This window comes from Nannospalax galili, unplaced genomic scaffold (assembly GCF_000622305.1).
Source record: "Nannospalax galili isolate Female #2095 unplaced genomic scaffold, S.galili_v1.0 scaffold2314, whole genome shotgun sequence".
NCBI lineage: Eukaryota > Metazoa > Chordata > Mammalia > Rodentia > Spalacidae > Nannospalax > Nannospalax galili.
The window spans coordinates 68,699-80,171 of NW_008334881.1; the positions used below are offsets into that span (position 1 = coordinate 68,699).

Below are 11,473 nucleotides of genomic sequence, written 5' to 3' on the forward strand. Positions count from 1 at the left end.
TGGCTGGATAACTTGTGTGATTGAATTTAAAATGTTATCCATTCCTTTGTCCTGGAGTTCTTCTCTTCTCTGTCCATAATTTTAAGGTTCTGCCTTTTAATGCTGTCGTAAAATTCCTGCATATTCCTTTCCTGTGAGTTTTTAAATAGGAATTTTCTGTGCTTTACCTAAAAGTATTTCTAAGATTGATTTCTGCAATGGAACCGTGTTTGAGATAGGAAAACGGCAAGACAGCCCTCTGGTGGTGACTGCTGGACACTGCAGGAAGAATTCAGGCCCTGTTTAGTCAGCAAAGGGCTTCCTATGACACTTCCTGAGACATCCATTTCCTGGTAAAACCTGGGCTGGAGTGGGCGGCGCCAAGGTCCGGCTGGACGCTGGGCCTTGGGGTCCGGAAAACTCAAAGCAGACCGAGGGAGCACTCCACCCGGTTGCAGCGTGGTGCCGAACAGGCGGCCGTGCGTTCACCCCAGCCACGGGAACCACGTGGAGTGGTAGGTGCAGAGCGGATGCGGGGCGGGTCCGGGCAGGACAGGCAGATGGGAGGAGAGTGTGGACCGAACCTGAGGCCGCGGGAAAGACTCCTTCATGTGATCGGAGTGGCCCGGGACCCTCTGCAGTCAGAGTTGGGGATTCGGGCAGAGGCAGGTTCCGGAAATGCACCCGGGACTTAAGCTTTGTGCTTATCTGCAGCAAGCAACCCAGGTCTCAAAGCTCGGTTGTAGATATTTGAATACGTTGGCCTTGTGCATCCTCAGATTTAGATTATTAAAGGTTATTACATTTAGATAAATTTAAGATCATGTGAACTAAGATGAATCCTCATTTTTATCAGCAATTTTGTGGTTTCTCAAATAATCTCATAAAAATAATCAAGTACTGGGTACTCATTCCTTTGTAAGTTAATAAACTCACATAAAATATATTATGTGGTTTGTTTGATCATGCAGGAGACCCTGAGAGAATTCGAGCCACAGGCCTGTACCCAGGCGAGGAGGAGAGATGCGGCGGGGGCCCTTGCTGTTGTGGAAACAGCAAAGCTCTTCCAGTGTAAATTCGTCCAGGCAATCTAACTTCCATTTTCCACTTTCTGTATCTGAGGGACTGGCGTTTGGACCCTGGGACGTGCCATCCCTAGAGAGCTTGTTAGAATTAGTCACACAAGGAATGATTCTAGATTGTATAGAATCAGAACCTATATTTTAGTGGACATCCACAGTTATAGTTGTAAGCCTTAACCCAATAAGTAAACTTTCAATTCACCGTTAATGTTCCATTTGGAATATATAACGTATGATATGAATTCAACATTAAAATGTATATTCTTACATTGAGATGTTAATGCTATAGTCCATAACAGCACAGTACTCATGCTGAATATGAGGATATCTTGCCTTACTATTTCCACAGTTAGAACAGTAGAGAATATGACAATGTCCAAAAGCATCTTCAGAATGTTGTGGTCCTCCCTACATTAGAAAACGCCTCTCAGTCTCTTTGGTCTCCTTGATTCAAGAAAAGCAATTGCCTGTGGACAGATGGCCAAACTGTTATTCTATTTTCAGGGTGTGTTGACAATCAGTGGTGTGGCTGTGGACTTCTCACAGGAAGAGAGGGAGTGCCTAGATCCTGCTCAGAGGGCTTTGTGAAGAGACCTAGTGGTGGGGAATTACAGCTCTCTGGTTTTTGTTGGTGAGAATTTCTTTTTACAGAATTTCTTACTTATACTCAGAGTTCCCTGATGAACTACTATGTGTGTGTGTGTGTGTGTGTGTGTGTGTGTGTGTGTGTTAATATTGAGTGAGTCTCACATCTCATAAAGTGAACTTCTCAGAGGAGAAAAGAACACTGTAATGAAATTTTGTCTGTTCTTATGTTTGTCCCTTGGGAGTGGTTATGTTTTTTTCATTTTTATTCCATGATAAATTCAGAAATTTTTTTGGGGGGGACTTTTGAGACAGGGTGTCCTTGTAGCACCAGCTGGCCTGGAACTCATTATGTAGACTAGGCTAGCCTGGAACACACAGAGATCCACCCACCTCTGCCTCCTGAGTGCTGGGACGAAAGGTCGGCGCCACTATGCCACACAAGTTCAGAAAGTTTATAGGATATAATATTGCCACCCCAATCATGAAGTTCCATTTCCAACCTGGGATTTTTGCTGAGCTGTAATTAGAAATGGAACACTAATTCTGAAAATTGAAAAAGCTCTGTAAATATAATCAGTGTTCGCATAGAATATTCCAATTGGGGAATCATTGGTAGAATTCACTGTTGTGTTCTCTCTTTATCTGTTGAGTACACAACTGTGTTAGAAATCGAGGTCCTTTCTAAAGACTCAAATCAGGAGCCACCCAGCACTGGCATACAAAGTTGCTAGAGCACTTGGTGTCTTGTGCATTAAGCTGTTGACCACCTGGGGTGCCGGGGATGATGGTGTTGTCCTGAAACACACTCAAGAGGCAGGTGGTCCTGAGGGACACAACCCTGCACACTTTGTTAGTGTGGAAAAAGATTATCATCAAGTATTAGAAATTACAGTTTCATTATTCTTATGTGTTGAGTGTACTACTTGCATGTATGTAAATGCACCCATGCCATGCTAGGTGTACTGAGGTCAGAAGATTGCATCAGTTCACCTGTAACCATACTTACAGATGGTTGTTAGTGCCAATGTGGTGTTAGTGCCAATGTGGTGTTAGGAATTGAGCCTGCGCCCTCTGAAAGAGCAGGCATTGCTCTTAAACTCTGAACCATCTACCCAGCCCCTTAGTATTAACTTTTGACAAAGAAGGACTATATGTGTTTAGTAGGTACAATGTGATATTTTGTTCTCTATGTACATTTTTGAAATTGACTATTAATTTGACACAATTATGACTATGAATTTTAGTATTAAAATGTATACACTGGAAGAAATGTCACAACGTAGTTTTTAAGACCAAAACTTCCTTATAAGCCTGTTTATATTAACGTGACTGCTCCTTTAGTATTGCCATGGAATTTCAAGAATGTGAGAGTCTGAATTTCAACCAAAGCCCTCCCGGTTCATCAGAACAGACACAGTTAATGTCTCAGTTAAGTACATGATAAGCCAGAGTTTAAAAAGTTTCTATTCTACTTTCTTTGAAATTCAGATGCACAACCTAAATGTCCCTCAGAATATGAATTGAGCATGTAAATCTGGTACATTTACACATGGAGTTCTACTCAGTGGTAAAGGAAAGGAAATCAAAGAATTTTCAGGTAAATGGATGGAACTAGAAATGGCTGGACTAAGTGAGGTAAAGCAGATGCCAAAAAGGGAGGCACAGGTGTTCTCTCTCCAGTGTGGCTCCTGCCACCAAATCCTGCATAGATGAATTCAGTGTAGCATAGAGATATGTGTGCTCCCTAATTATGGCAACACTGCTTGAAGACTAGGGAATCTACTGAAATGTGCATTAAGAAATGAAAGATTTACTGAAATGTGATATTTCTAAAGAATAAACCATAATTCCATCATATGAAAGAATGGAATCTTCTCATACTTGGGAGCAGGATTGATCTGATGGGCACTGTATCAGGCAAAGAAAGTTGAAACACAACCACTACATGATTTCAATGAATCAAGAAAAAGAAAAAAAAGACAGATGACAGACGTTGAAGGCACATTAGCAGTTTGCAGTGAATGGGGAGAATGTGGGTAAATAACAGACACAGTGTCACGGCTTCATGGCTTAACTGAGCTCTACTGTTCTGTGCCACAACGAGGTGAATAAATTCTCCAACTTGCATTTTCTGTTCTAAAATTATTAAAAAGATGAATTTGGATGCACTTACCATAGGAAAGGATAAAATTTTACATGTGGCTATATTAATGACTGAATAAATCAGTCTCCAATGTACAAGTCTAACAAAATATCAGGGATACCTCATAAGTATGTAAAATATCATTTCATCACACAATAAAGATTGCATTTTTATTAAAAGTTATTTCATGTGTAAGAGTGCTGTGCTTGTGTGTATATAAGTGCAGCCGTGTGAGCCATGTCTGTGGAGGCTGGAAGACAGTATGGGAACCCCTGGAACAGGTGTTACGTACACTTGTTGGCACCATGTGGGTGCTGCAAATTGAGCTCAGGTCCTCTGCAAGAGTAGCCAGTATTCTTGACCTCTGAGTCATCTCTCCAGTCCCAAGAATAGACTTGTAAAACCCACAATGAATGACTCCTGAACTTTAGCCTTTGAAAGGAAAACTCTCCCTTGTGGCTCCCCCACAGGTTCTGTCTATGAAGCTAAGTAGAAGCATCAGTGCTATTTCATTAACAGTCACAGGCAGAAGACAGGCTGGGGGTCAGCTGCTAGCGCTACTGAAGGAAAGCTTAGTGTAACCTCTATTCCAAAGGATGAAAACCGTGTTACTCTGCCTTGTTCAGGTAAGGAGGAGAGGCAGCTACATTCCCACCATGTAGTAGGAATTCTTGATCTTATTGGCAGGGCGGCCACTGGAAGGCGGGAAAGCAGAAACTTCTATGGGGTCTCCATGTTGAGCTCTTTCTTCCTGTGCATCTACTGTGATGGCAGACAGTGAGAACAGCCTGTTTTGTTTTCTGAGGTGCTTCTTCCTCTTGTTATGTTGCCAGGTGAATTGGATTTTCAGTGAACTGAAAGGAAGTTTCTTGAAACAAAGAGAAGACTGTATATGTAAGATTGCCTGGAAAGGAAACTCACAGGAAGAGGAGAGAGATGGCTTCTTTTCAGGTAAATACATCCAAGAGCCTCGACCACGTACATTTTCTTTCTCTAAATGTTTGGTGCTTTAAATTTGTAACCTTTTCTGATCCAGAAAATAGCTATATAGACCAGGCTAGCCTGGATCTCACAGAGATCCTCATGCCTCTTCCTCTTCCTCTGGAGTCCTGGGAGTAAAGTCCTGCATCACCAGGTTCAAGCCACCTTAACTCTTTTAATGTGTATCACGTATGTAGCTTATCCTCCTACATTTTGTCCTCCAGTGTTTATGTTTTTGAGACTAAGCCAATGATTCGTGACCAACCATCTCACAAATGTTTCTGATGTGATAGGTGAAAATTCAAACATGTCGGTCTTCATTTCCTAAGGAGGATGGACTTGGGTCCTCATATGCCACTGTATTGTTCTTTGAACTGTACATAAAACATATTTTTGTTTTAGTTTGTTCTGATATATTTTACTTTGCTCAACATTTAATCCCACCCACATCACTGGTCCGATTGTATGTGCTGCTGGCTGTGTTGACACCAGTATTTTGTCTCCTGGGAGTTGAGTCCCTTGGTTGAGCTGCTCTACACCAAATCCCAGACTTTGACGTTGTTTTTAATTTATTAGGAATAAGTTTTCTCCTGGTAGTTCACAGAGTGAAGCACACGAATCATGACATTTACTGCAGGATCTCCCCTTTCATCACTGTAGTTCTCTTCCTTTCTTTGGAAAAAGAAACCTTTCTCACTTGTTTGCTAAATCCTGAGTTTCCAGGTGGAGATTCTGAAGCAGGCCTCTTTCTCTCTGTGGGTATTTCTACTTCACACTCTGTCACAGCACTGCCTCCATTACTGGTTCTTTGATCCTCAGAAAAGAGCTTCCTTTTTCAAATGTTACACACATGTAGTTGTCTGATTTTGGAGGCATTTGTGTATGCAGCATCAACACTGTTTGGTTTTGTATCTTGTCTTCATGTTTTCATTACTCACTGCAATGAAGAGCCCAGCTCTCAAGTCCTCTTATTGTGATGTATGTAAGTTGGCAGTGTGGTCTTTCCAGGTAAATTTTACCTAAGTAAATGAGGATAAAAAAAGAAATTACTGGGAGCTGTAGAGATGGCTCGGTAGTTAAGAGCACTGACTCCTCTTGCAGAGGACCCAGGTTCAATTCCCAGCACCCATATAGCAGCTATGAACTGTCCTTAACTCCAGTTCCAGGGGAGTCTGAAGCCCTCTTGTGACTTCCTCATCATTGCATGACACAGGTGCAGTCACATACATGTAGACATACTCATACACATAAAATAATAATTAAAAAAGAAATTACTATAAAAGTGTTGTTAGAATACTTATGCACTGATGTTTCTGTACTTTTGACATTACATTGCAGGGTATAGGCTTTACTTAACAAGGATTGTGTCTTCTTGCTGAGGTGGGAGAGCACACAGAGTTCTTTATCTTCTGCCATGTTCTACTCAGTGCTATTGGAGAAAGTGTCTTTTGTATCTGGGTCAGTGGCCTCACTGCAAAGTCTGTTATGAAAGGGCTGTCACACTCAGCCACAGATTATATTAAGGTAAAAATCTGTGCTTTAGCTAGGATTACAGTGCTTGGTTATAAACATTTGAATTCATGAAGCACACTTAAAATCAGTGTGTCTTTACATCAGATAAATATATACAACTAATCTTGTCTGCTACAAATATAGGACAGAAATGGTATTCCTATGCTGAAGGCGTAATTTCTGTGCTATGCTCCTTAACATCATAATCTTCACAAAAATTTGGAAGGTCTGATGCTGTTCTTTTTTACAGAGAGTTATCAAGTAGATTATGAGTAGTTACTGCATTAAGAAATATCATTTTAAATAATTCAGATTTCTCATCTAATTCAGAAGTCTTTTACTAATTATCTCTTTCTTTCTTTCTTGGGTCCATTATCCTGTTTAAGTGCTTATGGTCTAATTGTCATTTTTCATTTTAGGATCCATTGACTTTCACGGACGTGTCCATAGACTTCTCCCAGGAGGAGTGGGAATGCCTAGACTCTGCTCAGAGGGCTTTGTACAGGGAGTTGATGTTGGAGAACTACAGCAATCTGGTGTCCGTAGGTGAGGAGATTTTTCTATCAGAATATTTTACTATTTACCATCCTTTGATAGATAATAGTCTACTTTGTACATATGCTAGTTTTGCTGTGTAAGTCTTAGATTACTTACAAATTAGTGTATTGGGAATGTCTGGGCATCATGAAGAACATGTTTATATTCTGTCATTACTTTCCATTTCCACTTGTTAGTGGAATTATTATTTTATTACAGAGGAATTATTATTACTATTTGTTATTTTTCATGTTTATTTCAGTCACCCTTTAGTACATTGTACTGTAGCCAGAATCTTAAGGTTCCATTTCCATAGCTACATTTTGAATTAGTGATAGAACTAAGCATATGAAAACTGAGAAAATCCTTGTGTATTCTAATGAGTCTGTCCTAAAATAAAAAGTTAGAATTTTTATTTGGAGTGTCATCTCTTTTTCTGTATATTTCCAGTGGAGCACAGCGCTGTGTTAGAAATCCCGTACTTTCTAACGAATCCAGTATGCTCATGTGCCTCTTTCTCATACACAGGTCTTGCTGTGTGTAAGCCTGTTCTGGTTTCCTGTCTGGAGCAAAGCAAAGAGCCCTGGAATGTGAAGAGAGGGGAGACTGTAGCCAACCAGGTAGGTTTGAGTGGATGAAGGACGGGCCCGGGTGAGAGGACGTAAGTAAAGAGGGATAAAGACTTGAAAATGGTTTGCCATAGTCTGTTTTACTAGAAAGAGATTCTGATAATTTAATTTAGAGCAATTTCATCAAACTTTGTCGTGTGGTCCATGTCAAATAACCTCTTTTATTACACATGAATTATGTGGCAATTGCTAGTATGCAAACATCACCTAATTTAATTATTTAATTTTTCCATACCTCCCATGTCACATTTCTTGCCAGTGCAAGCTATAATAGCTGATATTTTTTCCTATGAGTACTTCCTCTACTACATTTTTTCACTGTGTATTTTTAATTGAATTCCTGTGCATTTCATAAAAAACATCTTCATCATGTCTATACCTCCTACCTGTTCTGCTCCCCACCCTGTATACTCCCCACCAGATGCATTCTGTGAGATATAGTAAGGCCTACAGAGTCAAGTTTTAACATATCGTGAAATTAGTAAATTTTGTGTCTTTCCTTTTGTTCCTCCTTTGATAATGTTTGTGCCCTTCGGAGTCCTTGTGATTTCCATTGCTGTACAATTACTAATGTATTTCTGCCAAAAATGATTTAAGACTTTGATGAGAATCACATAGAATGTTCACCTAGCATGAAATTCTGTATTCTCTTCCCATTTTAAATAAGAATGTGTTAATTATGTGTGGCTGTCTGCATGGCATTTGGGATTCCTCTGTTTTCTACCTACTACTGATGTCTATTTTGCAGTTTGGTCTGAGAAGAGGTTGTGAAACATTGATCTTGCATAATATTTAAGACTTAATCTATTGTCCGGTGCAGTTCTTCATTTGTTCTTTGATTTTGGACATTTGCACATCCTCCTGTGTGTGTGTGCACGTCAGTCCTGCTTCTTTGGAATGCATACTTTCTCATGCTGCTCATATACTTGTTCATTCATAATCTTTCTGACTTCTGAATTCTTCACAGACAGGATACAGTTCCCAGAGCTGTGGTTTGGAGGATGTGTCTTGTTCAGGCACCTTCCTTCTCTCTATAATTCTCGTCAGCCATGAGATGAGATTTCTGATGTCATGACCTTCCCTCTCATGGCTCAGTCTTGCCATTGTCTGTTGTTCTCTGAGCCTCATGGATACTGGGCTGAAATCTCTGAAGATGGAGCCAAACTTTAATTTTTTACCTGTTGAATAATTTTTTTGAGTTGTGGGTCAGATGGAAACAATCCACAATGGACAATGTCATAATATGAGAGAAAATAGATAAAATTTAATGTCAAATTTAAATTAAGCTAAAAAGATGGAGATTACCTTAGTTACCAGGCTTGGTGGTACATGCATTTATCCTAGCACTTGGGATCAGAGGCAGGGGGATCTTTGTGAGTTCAAGGGCGGCCTCTTCTACATAGTGAGTTCCAGTCTAGCTGGGGCTACAGAGAAACCCCATCTCAAAAAGACTAGAAAAAAAAAAAAAAAAGACTAGGAATGCAGAGGACACTGTAAATGGCCCACATGACTCTTTCCATTCAATACTTGACTCATCTCAGTTTTTGACCATTCAGGATACTTTGGAAAAGTTCTTGACTCTACATTTGATTTTTGGGATGATTATAAGATTTCTTTGTTCATTTATTTATTTATTTTTTTGTCTTTTTGAGACAGGGTGGCCTTTTAGCCCAAGTTGACCTGGAACTCGCTTTGTAGACCAGGCTGGCCTTGAACTGGCAGAGATCTGCCTGGCTCTGCAGGGATTAAAGATGTGCACCACCAGGCCTGTCTTGTTTTATATGTATGTGTGTGTGTGTGTGTGTATTTTATGTGTATGAGTGTATTGCTGCATGTTTGTGAGTACACCCATGTCGTGCAATGCTGTGGAGGTTAGAAATGGGCTTTGGACTCCCCTGGAACTGGAGTTAAGGACAGTTCATAGCTGCTGTGTGGGTGCTGGGAATCAAACCTGGCTCTTCTGGAAGAGCAATCGGTGCTCTTAACCCCTGATCCATCTCTCCAGCCCCTTGGATATGTTTTTTAGGTTTACCACTAAAATATTTTACTCAGTGTATTTTTCACATGTGCCACTTGGGAGTACCCATGGTTCATGATTCAATATATTCACCACTCTTCCTTTAATAATATAACCATTATATGAATCATTTGAATGCATGCAACCAAAATATTTTTTACAATATAGTAAATTTTTTTTCACATGCTTAGTATTCCATGAGTTCAGTTTGTTTTCTATTGAATTAACAAATATTTCATATAGTATGTGTTGATGATATTTAGATACTCTCCCCTATCTGCATGCCATTTACTACCCCTACCCAATTTCATGTTCTCTCTGTCCCTCCCTCTCTCTCTCTCTCCATATATTTATATATGCAGTCATCCACTAGAGCTTGGTCAACCTATGAAGAAACCCATTCATGAAAGAGACACGTTCTCCCTCTGAAGCCTGTGAGGGCCAGTACTTCCTCAGCATCATTGATGTTTCTTACCAACCTCTCCATGTCTGTGCTGGGATTTTGCCTGTTTTGAACTTATGTGAGGCTTGTGCATGCTGTCACCAATGCTGTGATTTCATGAATTACTGCCCACCTGTCTTTAAATGTCTATTTCCTTGTGTTTTTCCACCATCTGCGACTTTTAAACTATTTCTGTTTGTTATTCTGGAACAGTCCCTGTGGCCTCAGAGGCAGAACTTTCATGTAGGTGTCCTACTTGGGTATAGGTACTATGCAGTCTAATTATCTGCACATTAGTCAGTTGTGGGTCTTTGTATGATTCACCATGTGCTGCATACAGAAGCTTCACCAGTGACAATTGAGAGATGCATTAATCTGCAGGTATAACAAGGCATTTGGGGTCAGTTTAATACTATATACATTTAGCAGAATAATAGTATTAGGCCCTGTCCTATGAACCCTAAGCCTGATATCCATGTCAAATATGGCAAATATGGGCTCTACCTTATGAAGGAGACCTTAAATGCAATTATAAAGTGATTGTTAGCTCCCAAAATACTCGTGTCACTGTTGCAAATATCTTGCCAGGCCAGTTGTTGTAGCTCACAGGATTCACATCTGGTAAAGTTGATGATCAGTTTTCTCTGTGGTAGCATACAAAGCACCTTCCAGCACTATGAAGACTAGGCAGTAGAGATGCAGCTTTGAAGTCATTAGATTTCTCCTCTTTTCTTCTATAGCTCATGAGTGTAGTGTCTTCAGCAGCAGCATCTTGTCATCAAATTCTGGTGGTAAGAGGAATCGTATCTAGACTGTACAATGTACTCAAAATACTAAACATTAAAAAACACACAACCCATTTAATATGGGGCAAGGTGCTGGACAAGCAGTTCTCCAAGGACAGAATATAAATGTCTAAGATCTTCTTTAAATATGTTGTACATCAGTAGTCATAAGGGAAATCTAATTTAAAACCATTTTGAGATTTGTTAACTTGCTCATCATGGCAACATCCAAAAACCAAAGAACAAGCCGGGTGTGGTGGTGCACGCCTTTAATCCCAGAATGGAGAATGGGAGCTGCACACAAATTCCACCCCTTGGTCAGGAGCTATTGCTAATTGATAGGTGCTGGGAGGGAGTCAGTGTTCTTCAAGTTATGGCCCCAGGTATGTCACCTTCTCTCCATGGATGGCCCCATAGTCTAGTGTTTATGTTCAGTTCAGTTCAAATTTTATATTTGGGTAAAAACAAAGGAAGAACAAAATCAAAGAACAAATATTGTGTAGGCTATGAGGGGATGGATTTGTGATAACTTCTAGGCATGGAGGGGAATAGTTTGCATTACAATACATTCTTTGGCTGGGCATAGTGGCACACACCTTTGATCTCAGGCAGATCTCTGTGAGTTCAAGGCCAGCCTGGTCTACATATTGAGTTCCAGGCCAGCTGGGGTTACATGAAAACCCTGTCTCAAAAAGACCAAAAATAAATAAATAAATAAATAAATAAATAACAAAAAATACATTCTTTGAAATTCTCATAATCTAAAAAGTGGGAAAAT

The 11,473-nt window shown here is 40.1% G+C and overlaps 1 protein-coding gene across 1 annotated transcript in view; it reads left to right on the forward strand.

Annotated features, from left to right (window-relative positions):
* Positions 1-172: 172 nt before the first annotated feature.
* The window catches only part of LOC108490654 (zinc finger protein 724-like), a 17,774-nt gene continuing 6,473 nt past the window's right edge, over positions 173-11,473 (forward strand). The window contains exons 1-5 of the mRNA XM_029561866.1: positions 173-494; positions 1,566-1,692; positions 4,626-4,743; positions 6,705-6,831; positions 7,351-7,442. Of these exons, the coding sequence (XP_029417726.1) occupies positions 4,729-4,743; positions 6,705-6,831; positions 7,351-7,442 (234 nt within the window). The 5' untranslated portion in view covers positions 173-494; positions 1,566-1,692; positions 4,626-4,728. The remainder of the gene's footprint in view (positions 495-1,565; positions 1,693-4,625; positions 4,744-6,704; positions 6,832-7,350; positions 7,443-11,473) is intronic.